This window comes from Cydia splendana, chromosome 21, assembly GCF_910591565.1.
Source record: "Cydia splendana chromosome 21, ilCydSple1.2, whole genome shotgun sequence".
Taxonomy (NCBI): Eukaryota; Metazoa; Arthropoda; class Insecta; order Lepidoptera; family Tortricidae; genus Cydia; species Cydia splendana.
Window position 1 is genome coordinate 8,505,597 of NC_085980.1, and position 20,233 is coordinate 8,525,829.

Here is a 20,233-nt window from a genome sequence, read left to right on the forward strand (position 1 = left end):
TTGTACTGTATTCCTCGTCCTGCTGATCTGCATCGGCGAGACTTACGCATCCTGGAAAGTGAGTTACCAGGAGAAGGCGTTGGGTCTCTGCAGGGCTAGATGTGTATGTGCCATCGGGTTTACGCAGTGAGCCCAATTGTGATGTGGGCTTGTGCGCTAAGGTTTTCCTTACCCGGTTGGCGTGGTCAAGTGTTTCAATGCTGCTGCAGAAGTTCCTCCATGACAGGGATCTCCAGTACCGCAATCTCTTTTTGTACCTGGCCTTGGCTTCGTAGTAGTTATCCCAGTCCACCTCAGCCGTTGTGTTCATGGCCCTGTTGAAGAGTCTTCTGGTTTTCCCCCGGAGTCTCTCCAGTTCTGGGCCCCACCACTGGTGACCCTTTATGGCAGTCTTTGCCGGTGGTTTTAAGGGGCACGCCTTGTGGTAGCTGTCTACGAGGGTATCAGTTAAGATATTTACCTGCTGTTCTATCTGAGCCGGTTCCCGAAGGTCATCCCTCGGTGGAAGCCGGTCAAGGCTTTCCCCTAGGACCTTCCTAAAAGTGGCTCGGTCCGTTTTCCTGGGATTCCTCCGGGCGGTTGGTGTGTCTCTAGATGCTAGTAGATTGAAGCGAATCCATCTATGGTCTGAGCAGGAGGCCTCCTGGGAGACTTGCCATCCCATAATTAGTTCACTGACCTCCTCCGAAGCCAGAGTCAGGTCGATAATCGTCCTGCATCGTTTGTTTACAAATGTTGGTTCAGCGCCTATATTTAGAATGTTTAGATTAGTAGTCACAAGATATTCAACAAGTGTCTTACCTCTGTTGTTGCTGGTCTCCATTCCCCACAGTGGGTGGTGTGCGTTGGAGTCGGCCCCGATGATTATTGCGAGGCCTGATCTCTCGCAGTGGCTGACCAGTCGTTGTAGTTCGGCAGGCGGTGGCTCGTCCTCTCCGGGCATGTACGCCGAGGCGAGGACTAGGTCGCGACAGCCTGTTGGCAGTGGAACTTGTAGTTTAATCGCACACAGGTCTCTGGAACAGAATTCAGTGAGCGGTTGTGCAATAATATTGTTAGTAGTTAGGATACATGCCCTAGGGACGGCATGTACCGTGGAGTAGTAGAGCTTACCTTTCGTGTCGGACAGCCCGCGTATGTATCCATTGCCCGCCCATGGTTCTTGTAGGAGGGCAACGGCTGTTGGCAAACCTACCAGGCAGCGTCTGAGTTGGGCCGTAGCGGCCACGCTGTGCTGGAGGTTTGCTTGGATGACACTAGTTGGTGTCCATGTTGTCGGTGGTGGGGGCGGCATCTTGCATCTCCCCTCCCTCCTTGAACATGTCGGCCAACCCCGACACTATCCAAGCCGACAAGTCCTCACCCTCGGATGATGACCCGGCTGGTCCCTCACCAGTGCCAAGGAGCTCATCCTCCGAGAGTTCGGGTATCGTCGGCTTGGGTAGAGGCAGGGGGGCAACTTTCTCCCCGGAGACAGACTTGCTCTGCTCGGAGGTGCCCGCGGCCTGTTCGTTGGGGACCTGTACTCCCGTTACCCTTAGGGTGGAACCTTGCAGGGTGGGAGGCTGGTCCAGGTATTTGCCTCCGGGACCCCTGAACCTGAGGTAGACATTGCCCACCCCACAGTTCAGGGATCTCCCCCTCTCCATGAAGGCGGGGACGAGGTCTTCGGGGATTGTGAACTCGACAAACCACCCCTGGTCTTGCCGTAGTATTTGTATAATGGACCAAGACCCGACCTTGGCCCATTCGTTCTGGTACCTTAGTCCGTCAGCTGCCTGACGGACGTCTTCCCAGGACGAGTTATTAATGTTGGGTATTAGGAGCCCGCACTTAATTCTCCTTGCCATCTCCGACTGGCGAACCGCCTTAAGGGAGATGTCTGGCAGGGTTAGGGCCTGGACACATCGCTGAGACCAGGCGGCCGAGTATTCGTCTTCTGCGAAGACCCTCAGCTGCCCCTCAGCGAAGATGGGCTTGCCCTTGAATTTGGGTGGCCTGGCTCCTACGAGGTTTCTCCTCGCCTCCTCCACGATTGCTTGGTGCAACCCGCGGAGGATGGCGTTGGAGTGGTCAGCGGTGATCTTCCCCGACTTCGCGTCAGTAATGACGATCGTCAGGTCAGATGCCGCTGCTTGTGCGTACGACAACGGTTGGCTTGGGCTCACTAGTCGCTGCTTTTTGTTGTCTCCTTGCGGGGAGAAGGACTCATCTCGCATCCTTTTAGCAGCGGCTCGTGCGAGCTTACCAGGTCGTCGTTTGGAGGGATCTGCGGCCGAACCCGTAGGGCTGTCGCCCGACGTTCCAGCCTTAGGGGGTAGGGTGGAACCTTTTCCCTTCGGCGGAGGCCTGGCAGCAGCAACCTGCTTGTTCGGCGCCGGTTTGGGTGCCGGCTTCTGGGAAGCCTGCACACCCACACCGGTTGCAGAGTGTGTCGGTGTTGGTGTGTTGTCCAGTTGCTGCTCTCGCGCTAGACGAGCTGCACGCCTCTGGTTCTTGTTTTTCTTCTTCTTCTTAGCCACCCCACCTTGACGTTTAACAGGGGGGGGTGGGTTAGAGGAAGAAGAATTCACAGGTCTGGCAGGGTGAGGCTTCCCAGCAGGGGGTCGCTTCTTGGACCTTCGGTCCACTACCTGCCAGTCCTGGAAGGGGTTTGGGCCGGTCTGCTCCCCAGATGAACTGGGTTGCGGACGGGCCGGGGTTTCGGTCTGACGCACTGTCACTGGAACAGCTTGTCTCGCCTGTGTGGCTTCACCATTAGCGATGGACGCTGCTGGATCAGCTTGGGGTTTTTCGTTAGACCTGGTATCCATAGTTCGTAACGATTAACTTCATCCTCATCGGCTCCCACCCTACAAGGGCCCACACCTTGGGAACGCTTACACACACATATAAAAGGTGCTTTCAGTCGTTAGGACACCGACTCGGGTATAGAAGTGAGAAGTTGGCTAGTTGCGCGACATCGGAAATGTGTGAAGGTGGGACGTAGGGTCGTCCAGGTCAGACGCCCTCCGCCCGATTCACCTAAACGCACTTCCTCAGCATGGCCTTTCACCACCGCATCAGCAGCCGAAACTGCCTCTGCGGCCCTCTCACTTCTCGCCGTGAGCCCACCTACGGTTCCTCACTTGACCATTTCCCGGACTGTGGCTAGTAGCCCGGGCTACCGTTTTGCCCGAAATTAGGGCCGAAGCAGACGTGTTACCACGCGGGTTGGCAATGGCTCAATCCCCAGGATCCCGTCATCCTTGCGTACGGCGCTCTACTGTGCAGGTCCTAGCACAGGTAGGTTATGTATAGGTCGTCAGTAGTAACCTACACCTACTGACAACACCAGTGTGGATGTTAGCCGCCACTAGAAAGAGGCACGAATGCCAGTCGCTAGTGACGTTGCCCAGGATGGACCGGGGGTGACAGACGGACCTTTGGGCAGGCCGGAGCCCACCCAAACTTCCCCCTGTCTCCCGCTCGGGGAGGTCATCACACCACTCCACCCCATATATATATAATGTATATATGCGTCTACTGGAACTTGAAGCCCCGTTTACAGGCCATGAGAAATAGTATGCAATGTTCGATACATTGCTAACTTTAGAGTACAATGAATTCAGTTGATCTACCAAATACCGCAATGTAACGAAAATCGCATGCATTTTCTTGATCCCTCCAAATGGGGCTTTAATCTTATAGGTACAGGGTGTTCTTTCAACCCTTAGCCCTATTTTTGCGAGGTGCATATTATAATCATATATAGATATTATAGCAACTGTGATTATGGGAACAACACCGAAACCGCGAAAAAAATATTGGCTGCTCCATATATTATCATCGATCAGATGTTGAAGTTAATAATGTTAAAATTTAGAGGGATTTAAATTTTCTCGGGTCAGAGGTTAGAGCCGGCGTAGCTTTACTTGACGTTCATAAGCGCATTGTAATATGCCTACTTGAACAATAAACTATCTTTATAACATTTAAAACTTTCGCGGTTTGAACATATATGAAATCACGTTTACATCTCTGTTTTGACATTTTGCTGGGACGTCATTTAGCCGCGACCACGACCAGTGAAACCTGTGTCGAAACGTCTGTAAATAAATAAAATATCTACTTAACAAAATAAATTCGCGAAAGACCTGATTGTAAATGTGATTTAATATAAACTAGATAGTTCTAGGTAAAGATTTACCTAAATTCTTACAATACAAGGTTTCACGACAATCCCGCAATCTTTAAAGATTCTGTAATCAATGACTCACACATTACGGGAAGTACATTTCCATTACCGTCCATTCAACACTAATGTATCAAAATATTTGATGCAAGTTATAAGCTGAAGCGGAGTTTAAAAGCTTTTATCTACACACATATCATAAACTCTCTATGATGCCTTCAAAATCCGTAAATAATGGCCCACATTACGATAAATTGTTTTGTTACAGCAAATTTCTTATCTGTGAAAATGTGGTAATAGCTTCATTACTATATCAAAATCGATTTGGTAATGAAATTCAAATTTCGAACATCTCTGAAAAAAAAAGCAATTTGATTTGACCCCTATTCTAATATAGGTCGAGATGACGTTTTATTCGAAATCAAATGTCAATTGCATACAATATTGACAAATCTCGCTTGTAAGTTGGTATCGGACGATATGGTAATCGACCCCGACTCTAGTTTGTCTCTGAATTAAAAAAAAACTACGGATGCGTGACATGCGTGAAAAAAGTTTTCATTTGCCGCCATTTGACGTACAGTTTATCTTTTAATTAGTTTGTAGTAAAAAATAATTTGTTTTGTTGTTTTTAAAGTAACTATAACAAAAGTTTCGTGTAAAATGTGCGATAAAGATATTTCGGAGACGCCATCTCATATCCGCGAGTTCCGCCAGAGAGGAAAGTGCCCCAATGTCGGTTGTAATATGAGGTTAGTGAATATATCATAGAAAGTTTATAATATGTGTGTAGATAAAGCAGTGTATGTAACTGTACATAATGAGGCATTAAAACACTCGTGTGATACTATTATGAAACTCATTTCATTCGTTTCATAAACCCACACTCGTATTTTAATGCCTTTCATTATGTAGCAGTCACATAAACTACTATTATTTTTAGCTTGTATATTCCCGCTTATCGTCACATAGCCATCGACATTTGTTGCGCGTAAGACAAATGACAATAGGGAACGAACAGCAAAGAGTATAGTAAGTAGAGTATCGCTGTTAAACTTTGGTTTTGTAGGAAGTGTCCTTTCCTTCGAGCAACACCGGCTTCCGACACATCGGAAGGGAGGGGCCCAAGCGATATTTCACCGTACAAATCTTTCTGCCATTTTTCGCGGGGGGAAAGGTGCACACAGTCACACTTCTCACACACTTACATACAAAATCCAATCTGTAATGACGACACAAATACATAGAAAATGACACACGTCAAAGACAAATCTTGCAAACCTCGATCTCTTTTTGTGTACGGACGAGTGACAAGTGTCACAACACGCACACTAACACATTTTCGTTGAAGTATGTTATTGTATTCTGAGAGATGAGAAGTCGGATTTGTCGCTCGACCTATCCGCAATTTGTACTGAGCGAGCAAAATCGATAAATCCAACAATTACATGAGACTAAAATATAATAATTGTGTTTGAATGTAATTAAACGTATGATATGTAAAAAAAAATATTACATGTGAAATGTAACACTTTCTTTTTGTAAATTTGATGTCCCCGACCTCTTTTTATAACAAAAAACCGAGCAAACAGGCATTTTTGTGCAGCAGTGTTCACGCGCGCGTCTGGACTCGGTCTAGTGAAAAATCCAAGTGCAACTATAGTGTAAACAACGTTATTTGCGGTATTTGACACATTATGACTGACGTATATAGAGATGTAACTAACGCAAATCGATTGTCACAGCAAGCGATTACGATTGGATGGCACGTAGACTGAGGTATCGAATTGTGACGTATAATGAATTTTTATTTGAGATTTAAATAAAGCTAGAATTATATGGTTTTCCCGCAAGCTACCGGTTGGTCGGTGTATTTAATACACCGACCGAGTAGGTCGCACCCATTGTCAAAATTGAAACTAACTGGGGATCTATTTTAAAGTTTATTTATGTTATTACTGTGTCAAATTTGTTGTCTGTTAAGTGACGATAAATATATCCATATTTACAGTTAATTATCCACCTTTTCCTTATTTTTATTAAAAGAAAAATGAAAAATTCATATCGATTTACTTAGACGACTACCGATTCATAACGGTGGTGTCCGGCCAACCCTAAAATTAAAAAAAAAAAGACGTAGAACGTAAACGTTCGCAGTGCAGTTGTTTTCCTTTGTGATTTCGATGTGCAAAACATTTTACGTAGTATTGCTGTTGTGAGTGACAGACGTCAAATACCGTAAATAACGTTGTTTACACTATAGTTTTATTATCCGCGCTAGATTAGATTGACGCGCTAATCTTGTACCTCGGCAGAGGGGAAATAGTGCGAATGCCGCCTCCCTTCCGTGTTGCTCGAAGGTCCTTTCTGTATGGTAGTACTATTACTTATTCTGTGCTATAATCGTAAGGAATGCAACTTGTATAACTTTGCATCTATTGGTGTACCTACAGCAGCAGAACCTTGAATGCGCCTTAAATGACATTTGACAATTTTTCCTCACTTATCGCTGCCGCTCATCGCTACAGCTTCCGCGTCTCCCCTTATCTTGTACCACCAATTGTTTACATACCAACTAATCACTTTGTTGGAGTCGTTATAATTAGTTTTGTATAATATTTCGACTAGTCCCGATTTGTGTTGTTTATGTTTTATAAATTTTATAATGTATTGTTTGTGGTTATGTAATTTACATTATTATGAGATTGTATTATGTTATGATAATGATTTTAACAGGAAATAGGTAGGTAGAGGTACTACTTGACTTAAGTGTTGGTTTAAGCAAATTTTATTATGTCAATGTTAGTTTCGTTGAAGTGGATGATATAAATATCTTGACAACTTAAGAAGGTCTGAGCTAACACCTAACGGCTCGGCCGCGACATTGAGCGACTTGCGACGGCGGCAGCGATAACCATAGGTTGGAGCGAGACACAGCGATCGGATCTTTCGTCACCTATGGTTGTCGCTGCCGCCGTCGCCAGTCGCGTTATGTCGTGGCCGAGCCGTAATCAGTGGGGAGACACTCCTGACTTCGGGCAAACTCGGCTTTGTTCGGTTCAGCATTGCTCCGAGCACTTATTAGGGTTGACACAACTTGACGTCCCTTTGCGTGCACGACCACAGATAAGATAATAACTTGAATTTTGACTACCCTAAATAGCCGAAAGGGATAGTGCCATAAGTTAGAAAGGGATATCATGATATGACCCTGAATCGCTGTCAAACTTCGGTTTTGTAGGAAGTGTCCTTTCTGTACGGTAGTACTATTATTTATTCTGTGCCGTAACGCTAGGTACTTTTGCTGTTACCAGATTATCTAAGATGAGTAGGTAGGTATGACATGTAAAATTTGTAATTTAATGAATAAAGGAATATGAATAGGTAATATGAATATGAATATATTATTAAGTGTATGCCTTTTTAGGGTTCCGTACCTCAAAAGGAAAAAAAACCGAAATTTCCCCTATACCAATATTAGATAATCATGATTCATTCGATTTAATATCCTCGACAATCAAAACTCCATTTCGGACGCAACCATCCCGCTCTGACGCGACACCGGTAACATCTCGCCATCTCGCTCGCAGCTTTCACTTTTTTTGTCGCTTTCCCAACAGCGAAACTCGGCCGTCATGCCAAATGTTTTGCGAATGTTGCCAGGGCATGCTAATTCCTTTGCTTACAAAGTATTTGCCTCATGCTTGATAGTATAAGGGGATTATCACACGGTCCCCGCATCCATATGCGTCAGTGTGGTGACCGCCTAAGAAACCTTAACACATAAATAATCTCTACTATAATTATTATTAATGCGAAAGTGACTCTGTTTGTCTGTCTGTTATCTCTTCGCGTTTAATCTGCTGAACCGATTGAGATGGAATTTGGTATGGATGGAGTAACTATATATATATGTATGTAGATAGTTTGAGGCCCGGGGAAGGACATAACGTTGTTTTTATTAATCATCATCATCATCATTGTTCCACGCAAACGAAGTTGCGGACAAAGGCTAGACTGTTTATATAAAGCAAAACATATGTGTTGGAAAGATATGTTTTTCTTTATGTATATGTATAGGTAAACTACCTTATTGGTATTTATTTCATGACATCATGGCAGAAACGTATCAGGTACTTATTTAATTCTTTGTGATGAGGTATTTGTGACGTTTCCAATCAAAAGCTACCACTTTGTGGTTGTCGATAAGGTTGTTTTCAAATTGATGCCATATGGAAATAGCGCCTTTATTGACAACCGAAAAGTACCTTTTTGATTGAGAATGGCACATTTAATTTACCTAAAGGTTCCGTCACACAGGCGCGTTTTCCAGACGGGGCGGGAGCGCGGCGTGAGCGTTTTATATGTAAAAGCGGCGCGCCCCGCTCACGCGCTGCCTGCAAAACGCGCCTGTGTGACGGAGCCTTAACGGTTTATAGTTAGGTTTCTTTGGACACTTGCAATGTCACTGACATTCGGACCTTATCACCTAATAACCAAAATGTCTTATCAGTTATCGCCTCACGTCCATTTCATTTCTCATTGATAAATGATAACATTGTAATTTCACCTCTACGGCTGTCGCACGTCAGGAGATTAGATAAAAACCTTTGTTAATACGTTTAGACAAATTGTCCTTAGATTTTTGAGATACTTTTTGTACCTATGTGCGTTTTTTAGCCCGGAAAAAGCACATCAACGGGAGTCGATAGCGGCAACAGAAATACATCATCTGTGAATATTACAACTGTCTAGCTATCACGGTTCATGAGATACAGCCTGGTGACAGACAGAAAGACAGACAGACACACGGACAGACGGACAGCGGAGTCTTAGTAATAGGGTCCCGTTTTTACTCTTTGGGTACGGAATCCTAATAAAAACCTAATAATACGTTTAGATAAATTATCCTTAGATTTTTGAGACACCTATGTGCGTTTTTTTGCGCGGAAAAAGCACATCAATGGCAGTCGTGGAGATTAAGGGTAACATTCCATTTCTAACCGCAGCTGCATTACTGACAATTTTACTATGGAATTTGACAATGACAGCGACGCGTTCAGTACCGGTAGTGCAGCTGCGGTTAGAAATGGAATGTTACCATAAGGAGACTCCTTTGCCCAGCGGTGGGACACTTAGGCTAAAAAAATCGTATGTAAAGATCTTAGAGTCATTCATCCTTTTAGGCGTGTGCACACCGAAAAGCACACCAGCACCACGCAGTCGGTGTGCTCTGGCCTTTTTGGGTAACACTTAATGTTTCCGAACGTGATTATTTATTAATGTTAGCGTATTCGAACGAGTCCCTCCGTTCGTCCTGATTTTGTATTATCTATGTTTTGTCGATTGTCTGTTGTGAGCCATTAAGCCCAATAAAACTCATCACTTATAAATACGATATTTTATTATAAACACTTAATAAATGTTAGTAGTACGTGTTAGTACCTACTGCAGCCGCGGGGGTTTTAAAGTAGCAAATTGCTCACCCTTTGATATACTTAATTATATTATAGTAGAGACCTCGAAGATCGCAAAATGAAAAGCGTCATAACCTAACGCGATCTACTGATGATCCATATGATACACAAGACGGGCAAGGAAAATGTGTTAAATATGAGAACTTCCAAAAATGACATAAATAAGTACCTAAATCTTTTCTGAAAATCATTGATATTGTGCCCTGCGGCCCTTTACTTGAGTGTTGGTGTTCTCCAGGATACAATAACCCCCTTATTCATAAAACTTACGGGCCTGATTCAGTTAAATTATGTTTTATCACGTTCTTACAAATACATAAGTCAAAATGACAGATAAGGACACGATTCATAGCTAATTGAGGCCAGTAAACGCGTTTATGAATAACACCATAAGTGAATAAGTGTACCTACTGTAGCTGCGGTAGGTATTTTGAAACATCAAAAGTCCTACCGCAATAAGTACCATGTTCTGTATATAGCAATTTTTTTAATAGACGACTTTCACACGACTAAATCTTCTCAACATTATGTCACAATGGCGTGTGAGAAAATGAATGGCCAAAGTTTTGTCTGTATTTAGTATGTTGATACTAGGCTAACACCGTTAAAATCTACTTGGCTGGAATAATACGACTACAATATTTAACAATAACGTTGAAGTTCACAAAGGTGATCTCGACGCGTTGCAAAGTAATAAAGTTATAACAAAAAAAAATCATTTATTCAGATGAAATAAACCCTATTATACTGATTTTTTTCTTCTGCCAAACTGCAGGGCAGTTTGTTGGCAGAGGGAACTCCCTTAAAACATAGATGGGTAGATTAGATGGGTGGGCAAAAATTATACTGTTGCACTGTCAAAACTGCGGCTACAACATTTTGCACTACTCATGTTTACGCGTAGTAGTAGGTAGTATGTAGGTACCTACTGCTTCGTTTATGGTGGGGAGTCCCACTGGGGACTATTTATTTTTCTCACCTTCCCGAGGTCAGAGATTCATATACATTTTGAGCCTTACCTCCGCTTAGTCTAACTCGTTCATTGGCCTCACTCGATGTATTACACTTGTACAGTCCCTATCAGATATATCGGAGCGGCCGACATGGTCAAAAATATCTGAACACGCACTCTAACGCCTTGAGAATAGAGGCGTGTACAGATATCTGTGAGCACCTTGCTCGCTCCGATATATGTATCTGATGGCGACTTACTCGTATTACTGCAATTCCCTTGTCCAGTCGACGTCAAATATATGTTTACACTTTTTGCCTTATTACAAAGGAGTAGGGTGCAAAAGTGTAAACATATTTTTGACGACGACTGTCCAAGATTTTTCTCTAATAACGTAAAATGTACAACATCATGAAACTTGGCTACCTACAAAGACTATAGCTCCCTAGTATAGCTACTCATATCGTTTTGACTCTAGAGAAACATCCACTTCCCTTTGAGATTCAATAGCCATTGTCTAGTATTCTATAGGGGAAAAACATGTATTATAAACACAACGATGAGTGATTTTTATTGTTATTATAAGTGTTATTATACTATATATATATCTACGCGACCGATACCGTCAATGATTTAACCGATAAATTTCTTGCTGGCGTAATTATGATATACATACTTATTTTTATTGTCAGTTTCATGGGTATGACCCATGGTCTAATAAAACATGGTCTTCTATTCCCAGAGTGACACAGGCCTACGTCACAATAACATGGCCGCTATATATAGCGCTATCGCATATTATCATATAGCGCTGTCGCATGATGACGTAGGCTTGTGTCAGTTAGGTGACCTAGAAAAGACGGGAATAGAGTACCAGGCGGAGTATATTATTATACCATGGGTATGACCCAATGGGCGTGTGTGTACACTGTACGAGTTAAGCGATTGTAAAATTGTAAACAAACAAAACCACGTGACGTGACCAATGACATTTTTAACCGGCTTCAAGAATAGGGGGAGGTTATCAATTCGACTGATTTTTTTTGTGTCTATATAATATGCATCATTAATTCATTAGATTAATACACGGTGATGGTAATTCTTTTTTGGCGATTTCGGGGTTGGTCATAGTAAAAGTTGCTCAGTATAATCCCAAAACCTCCTTGGCAATGGGAATGCAGTTTTTTTTAGGGTTCCGTACCCAAAGGGTAAAATGGGACCCTATTACTAAGACTTCGCTGTCCGTCCGTCCGTCCGTCTGTCACCAGGCTGTATCTCACGAACCGTGATAGCTAGACAGTTGAAATTTTCACAGATGATGTATTTCTGTTGCCGCTATAACAACAAATACTAAAAACAGAATAAAATAAAGATTTAAATGGGGCTCCCATACAACAAACGTGATTTTTGACCAAAGTTAAGCAACGTCGGGAGTGGTCAGTATTTGGATGGGTGACCGTTTTTTTTTTTGCTTTTTTTTTGTTTTTTGTTTTTTGCATTATGGTACGGAACCCTTCGTGCGCGAGTCCGACTCGCACTTGCCCGGTTTTTTAGCCACCTGTAGATTGCATTCGATAAAAAATTCCTATTATAGAAAAAAAGCGGGACTTTACCTGTTATCACCTGCACTTGACTTTTAATAAAAAAACAACCGGATTATCGCTTTTAGGGGAGCCCCTCGAAAACAACTGCACCCACCCACACTGGTAACTGACAATGACTTATGACTCTTATGAGTCACACGAACAACCTATAGTTCGTTTTTTTAGCATTAGAAATAAGGTAAACAATCTTGACGTGTCTTTTAATTGAAAAACACATTTTAAAAATAAGTTACGCCAAATATGTAACAATTATGAATCTAATACGATCATTTATATTCTTCTGCTTTCATAAGTAATAGTTTTTGATTTTTAAAAAGCGTTTTTCAATTAAAAGACATGTCAAGATCGCTTACCTTCTTGCAAGTTCTTTCTAATGCTAAAAAAAACGAACTATAGACGCCGCCATACACTCGAAAACTTACTACTCGCTCTATTTTCATTGACTTATATCGACGGGATATGAATGAACTGTGATTACCTTTTGTATTGTTTTCGGGTAACGGGTTAGTAACCCGGGCCACCCGGGGTTACCCGTGAACAAGATGCATGTATAAAAAACTTATAACTTATACCTAACTGCGTCGAAATATCGGGAGCCCGAAAACAACCGTCTAGTGAAACTAATTGTGAATAATTCAGAACTGCTATTTTCTTTGTATAACATTTTTTTATTAAAGCGTTATTAATTACTTATGTTCAGTAAAGTCTGACCGAATTTTTTTTTTTTGCCGAAACCGAAATTTTGTTCGGACACTAATCTAATACATTATCTAATACCTTTAAACGAGCAATTCTTGTTTATTTATACAGGGCGTCCCACGGCTATGCCACATGGAGGGGATGTACCCTGAATATTGTAGATGGAACATTTTACTGAAAGAAGACATTATTTTAATTTAAAAAACAATTTAAACTGCATTCACAGATTTTTAAATAATTACTTACATGATTGAACCGGGAATAACCCGCTACACGAGAAAAAAAACTGGGCAAGTGCGAGTCGGATTCGCGCACGAATGGTTCCGTACCATAATGCAAAAAACGGCAAAAAAAAACGGTCACCCATCCAAGTACTGACCCCGCCCGACGTTGCTTAGCTTCGGTCAAAAATAACGTTTGTTGTATGGGAGCCCCACTTAAATCTTTATTTTATTCTGTTTTTAGTATTTGTTGTTATAGCGGCAACAGAAATACATCATCTGTGAAAATTTCAACTGTCTAGCTATCACGGTTCGTGAGATACAGCCTGGTGACAGACGGACGGACGGACGGACAGCGGAGTCTTAGTAATAGGGTCCCGTTTTACCCTTTGGGTACGGAACCCTAAAAATTACCCTGTAGCTTTGTCATACCGATCGAAAGGCTTCATCATAAGGGTTATTTTTTGCTAAATAACATAGTGTCCGAAATAAAAGGAAGACCATGATCAAAGCTCGGTCTCCCAGATATTGTTCAGTTATGAATGATGCTGTTAGTACTATGCCTGTACATTATTATGCATGACATTAACTGTAAGCTACGTAACTATTACGCAGTAATGTTGACTTCCTGGACACGCCTTTATCTGCGTTTAGGAGTTTACTAAACATATACTTAAACTCAGGTATAAACATGCATGCTGACAGTAACACACTGATCATAGGTGGTCCTTATGGAGTTTCAATAAGGTTTACGAATTGTCAGTTAACATTAACATGGTGTTGACTAGACTCTAACAAGTAAGTGTGCGTGGGTGAATCAACTTTTTTTTCTTGTCACTTGTTGCTTTTATGGTCACCTGGGTCACTCTTTAAATGCTCGTTTTTTGGCATTTATTTATTTGGTTAATTATAACCAAACATGAATTTTTGTGGTACCTAGTTGTAAGCCCTTTCCGTCCTTTGCGTTTAATTTAGTGGTTAAAATTGAAAAGTTAAAACAGCACATTAGGTAAAGCAATAGGCGATTTTGAATGAATAATGTATAATAAGCGTTGAAATAAGTGAAAATATTCTCACGCTTGCATCCGCATAGTGTTCATGGCGTTAATACAAGTGAAAGTTATTTAGCGGCGATTAGATAATGCACAATGTTTTAAATGACCTATTCATAGCTGAACCCAGTTATCAAACGGACTGAATCGATCGGACATTGTGACTGTCGAGTCCTTTCCGGTTACTACGAAAATAAGCCATTACCATCCTGTCTGACTCAACAAGTTTTGTTTCTGAAGTATTTGCTAAGCAATTAATCAGTTGACACAATTATTTCTAAGTTCTAACACGTTCTAAGAAGAACTGAGACCTCTCAGTTCTTCTGAGAGCTGAGAGTTGTTATTAAAATTCTCAGAAGAGATTCGAATATACCTGTGTGCAAAGACTATGACGATGAACCACCGAAAATTGTTGTAATTGTTTTAGTCAACAATAGAAGTAACTAGGTAAGCGGATGAGCGAGTAAAAATTATCTACACACGCTCTGACTTCCTAATACTAAAGTTGTATTACCCAAATCATTTTTAACACCTCGCCTGCTTAGATACTTCTGTTGCTGACTGTAGGTATATTGTATTTGGCACGCATTGTAATGGGTTAAGTGTAGTTCAAATGTCAGAAAGGTGATTACGATAAGTATCTGCTCGGTAGGTATTCTGTTTTTATTTATTTGAACTCTATTGGATTTATTTGACATATAATTCAGAACACGTATTCGACAAAATATGCATAAATGCCGCGGAAACGCTAAAACTAAACATACAGAAAAGCGAATAAAGGTTGCCTTGTTCCCTTTTACAGGTAGCCTGTAGCCAATAAGGAAAAATCAACGCCCTTATACCTTACGTTCTCTACCTACAGGGATTCCCGCGTTATGTTAATGAATATTGAATATTCATTGTTGTATGTAAAGTTTACCTTATTCTGCTCTTGAGGCAAAAATCCCACTAAGCTTAAGATGTACCCAAGAACAAGACACGTAAGCTACACGCTGATGGTATGCAACAATGAAGACTGGAACACACACAAATACAGCAGTTTTTAGCTAACTTTCTATGGTTAGTATTAGGTGTTTAATACGTTGCCCGTAGAAATTAAGTCACTCAATGACTTGAAATTTGTGACAGCACTTTAAAAATTGTCATTGAGTTATGCCCCTACAGCTTAAGTGAATATTATAATATAAACGGTTAGTTAATAAGTAGGTATGTAAGTAAATATGTAGCCTACACCCACTGGGTAAAATTGTATTGATTCTCACTGTATTGCCTAACATCAACATGTACACGTACAATTTATGGCTTATGAATAAATTAAAAAAAAGGTTGATAACCAAAATACTCATACTCATAATCGTTATTGCATATCAGCATTGTATCTTATGATAGCTTACATATTTTTATTTTGGTTATCATACTGCCCCGATAAAGACTGCATCAAAACATGTCCAAAGTTACGCGTATATTAGTGAGTCACCGAAGGCGTCTAGTGAATGGCGATCAAGGTCTCCACACTCGACTGGTTTCATGTCTTTACTATTAGAACCTTTAGATCCTTTCCACCTCATATTCTGCAGGAAAATTTGGGAGCTAATTATTATTTTAACAGTATAGGACCTTAGGGTTTTTGTAAACGATTTATTTCAATAGCTTTATTGTCAAGTCTTGGAAAAAAGGAATTGTATTGTGTTATCATTCCGCTCCTCATCACAGCGTTTCAACAGAATACTGTACATGATAAAAGCATTCTTTGAACTTTGGCTGCTTAATAGAGAAAAATCTGTGTCTTTAATCTGTGTAATCTGTGTGTGAGCGTTCCGACTGTACATCTAGCGACCTTCACCAAGGAGGAGTTTTGGCAGAGTGTCAAGTTCCGGCGGTTCCGCGGCCGGCTTCCTGACACTGCGGGGTCGCGAACTGCATCACAGGCATAATTGTGTGTTTTTAGTTTTAAGATATATTTTATAATAATATGTATGCTAGTTTAAGGTATCTATGGGTCAATAGTTGCCTGAAAATAAATATTTTCTTTCATTTACTCCTATCCTCCTAAAATAAAACGGTGCCTTACATTGTTAATCATTAAATTTATAGAGTTGAGTGAGTTATATGCTATACCTATTTTGTGATCTTGCTAGCAGTGTAAACCAGAAATACTTATGTATACCCTGAATATATTACCTTCTGAGATAATCGGACGGTCTTTGAAAATAATGATCCCAAATCTTTCATACTAAGATGAACCATGAACGGCATGAACCGCGATATAGCTATAATGTTCTTGATCATTTTCCAGAGGGACGACCGGTCGCTGCTTGCACAGTTCTTCTTCGCCGACGATGCCCTCAACATGGTCGCTGCGGAGCTGGATTCGTTCGACGGCCGGAAGGATCCGGAGAGGTGCTCCACACTCGTCAACCAGCTGAGGCATGCTCAGGTAAGATTGACTCCTTATCCTTAAGTCCTTAACGTTTTGAACGCCACAGACGGCAATTGATGTCAACGCAAAATCGTGACAACGACGCCAAAGACGGCATTTGACGTCGATCGTTTTTTGATGAAAATCTACTGAAAAACACTCCACTTTTAGGTCGGCATTATTTATTCACAAAACTAAATTTTACCCCCGTGTCGTCAGTGGCACGGGCACGGCAAATGGATGCGCCGTTTGGCGTTCAAAAAGTTAAAGTACAGGGTCCGATGTAAGCGCCCACGGAAAGGAAGCGAGAGAGCTAAAGGCACTACAATCCGGTCTGCAAATGTAAGCAGTAGAGCAAAAGGCATGACCGTGGCCCTCTAGTAGAAAAGATTGGGGACTTCTGCTTCTGCGCCTCTCCAGCTAGTGAAGGTTGTCAACTCCGCATATTTGTCCCGGTTTTTAGCGAGGTTGGAAACCTCAGCGTCTTTCGAGAGTTCAGACCAATTTGATGGGCCGTCTGTCTTGGGTCGACGTTCTTTTGATCGTTATACATGCATCGTCACACCCAATTTTGTTCGCTTTACGTACTTTGCGTTGTACAGCGGGTCTCCTAACATAAGTATCTACTTTCTACAGAACTAATATGGTGACTTGGGTACTTAAGTTGGGACACTTTCTGTACGTAACATTTATCTAAGCATTCATAAGTAAAACCGTAAAATCATTGTAACTTTGCTACTATTTCACTTGGCTGGGACCTACACACTGACGCTAGTTTTTATCAGGTCCCTTTCTAAAGTCGGCAGCCAGATTATCCTAAATGGAAACAAATGAAGGCTTGAGCCTTGCAACGGTGATGTGCGTATTGCGTATCATGCAAATACGCAAGAGGAAGTATTTGTTCCTCTTGCACTCGTTTAACCTTGCTTTAACAAAGGTTATGAAGAATATGAAGAAAAATCCTATAAGTCGGCCAGTGTGTTAACCAGCAGGCGTATTATGGATGGTTTTATCCACGTGATAAAATAATCGTCACTGTTTAACCCCACGGGATTGAAAGTGACGGACACCGTTCTATCATGCTATCACGTAGACAAGAACGACCATCATATGCGTACAGAGATGGATAATAGTTTAACGGTTAGAGCTATCAAAACTAAACAGAAACTAGAGAATTTACGCTTAATCCAATATGCCCATTAGGTCGTTTCGTTTTCGACCCATCACTTGTAAAATCTTGCTCCTACTCATTAAAGAGGATAGACCAAAAACTAATTCTGAACATAGGTAGGTATGTGAGGAAAATAAAGAATAAATTAACCTGCGAAAACGTGCATATTTTGACGTCCCGACTACTATAAGATTCCTTGAAGCATAAAGAGTGCAAAATGCTATGATTACATCTATTATGCAATTGAATGAGTAATTTACGTTTTATGAGTCATAATACCGAGTTACGTTATAAAGGATACCAATACTAATTGTTTTGCTGCTGACTAAGTATTATGGGTAATTTCTGTTGGTCAATATGCGAAATAAAACATAGTAACCCTTCGTTTTGATACTCAACGTGCTTGATCAGTTTAATTTAAACATGATTTTCCATTGGATTTGATTTTGATTTTATTCCATTTACATACCTTGTGAATGAAAGCTAACTAGTATACATACAGTATTGATTGCAAAAACATCTTTCTGTCTGCCGTTTAACTGGGACGGTTGATAAGGAGTTATAATAGTCAGCTCTGGACTAGTTGAATTCTTGACTGCATGAATCTGCATGGCAACTTGTAGCTTATCATTTAAAAAATATTTTTGTATAACAAAAAATAATATATAAATAACTTCAACAGAACTATGTAAATACTTTGTTTACCATAGAGATTACCTTGCATGATGGCTTATCAGGCTATGACGTGAGCGGAAAAGTATAATTTTGCTACCAAGACTTGTGATGAAGAAATATCTGTTTGGAACTGTTTCAAGTGCAGTCTAGATTTTATCGTAGCATATGTAGTGTACTCGAGGAACTGGAAAACGGTGAAAATTAGAGATACTACTCCCTATTATTTTCCTTGATATTTTTTGTGTGCTAATACACGCTTCGAATACATTGTTCTAGGCATCATGACGAATCTAATGAGGTATCACACGTATTTTTAGGAGTAGTATCTCTATTTTTCACCGTTTTTAGTTCCTCGAGTACACTAATGATTTTACGATTTTTTATTTAGCTTGCAATGTTTCTTCGGGTCAAGTCTTGCATGCTAAATTAGACTCACGTCCCATTATTCGATTGAGCTGGAACTTCACATGCATAATATATTTATGTAAGTTGGGTGACAATGCGATATTATGGTACCGTCGAGCTGATCTGTCGATGGACACCGGAGGTGGCCATAGGAACTCTGTGATAAAACAATGCAACCTAGGCCCCATTTCTCGAACGATATTAGACTAATATTATTAGTCCACGAACTGTCAAATCGTATGGATTGCCATGACAACACACTAATTATATCGTCGGGCGACAAGCAAAAGTCACTAACTAACACCATTGAACTTATTGGACAATGAACCGTGTTACAAGTGTAATAAAGTGCATTGTTACTTAAATTTTTTGATAGTACTAAGTGACTTTTGCTTGTCACCTGACGATATTAGACTAATATCGTTCGAGAAATGGGCCCCTAATTGTGAAGGTTTATTAGAATTGTTTCGATGAGTATTAGTTGCCCTTTGAAAGAAAAGTACAGTCCACATGATAACAATAACAGCTTGTATCAAGAATTAATTTTTTGGCAAAAAACTTATTACTGGCTACTTGGCCAGTAGGGATTTGTATGCAAGTACATGATGATTACTAACAGCAATGTCATCTATTTTTATGAGCATCTATTGTATACTCTTTAGCTACAGAAAAAAACTCCATCTATTTCCAGTACTGTCAAAGTCAAAAATATCGACCCGGGCAAAGGGACATCAATATGAGAGACGAACTTTAATGTTCCGTCACACAGGAGCGTTTTCCGGGCAGGGCGTGAGCGCGGCGTGAGCGTTTTAATGTAAAAGCGGCGCGCCCCGCTCACGTGCCGCCCGCAAAACGCGCCTGTGTGACGGAGCCTTTATTGACAAGAGCGTAAGTCGTTATATTTTTCTTCCTTTGTCAATGTATATTTATAACTGTGACTGTTTATACAAATGTACATACATGGTAACTTAAGTAATTTAAAAACATTTTATTGAAATTTGTTGAAAAACAGCTCATTGTTGTTTTTCATGCCCATGTTTTTTCCTTAATAAATCTATGAATGAACCAGCATATTATGACTGTTCACAATACAATGTGTCATTTAATAACTACTTTTCATCACTGGGTCACGCATTACTTACACAAAAGAGTTATTAAAGTAATTGTATTCTTGAAACTCCACCAACTGAGAACTTACATTTCGTGACTATACTTTAAAAAAAAAACCTCTTATCCTGTTTTGTCAATCAAAGGGAAAATTTGTTAACTAATTAACGGACACATAATATTGGTTTAAATTGTAATTTTAATTTATTGGACGTAACGATTTTATTGTAATTTTAATCCTAAACATATATTTTTTTACTATTTCCAATGATGAACG

At 40.9% G+C, this 20,233-nt stretch overlaps 1 protein-coding gene and 1 long non-coding RNA gene across 2 annotated transcripts in view; both read left to right on the forward strand.

Annotated features, from left to right (window-relative positions):
• LOC134801192 (uncharacterized) overlaps positions 1–20,233 on the forward strand; it is a 298,318-nt gene that overhangs the window by 242,199 nt on the left and 35,886 nt on the right. The gene's annotated exons all lie outside the window — the stretch shown is intronic.
• The window catches only part of LOC134801102 (lateral signaling target protein 2 homolog), a 57,849-nt gene that overhangs the window by 5,830 nt on the left and 31,786 nt on the right, over positions 1–20,233 (forward strand). Inside the window, exon 2 of the mRNA XM_063773628.1 lies at positions 16,476–16,616. Within this exon, the coding sequence (XP_063629698.1) occupies positions 16,476–16,616 (141 nt within the window). The remainder of the gene's footprint in view (positions 1–16,475; positions 16,617–20,233) is intronic.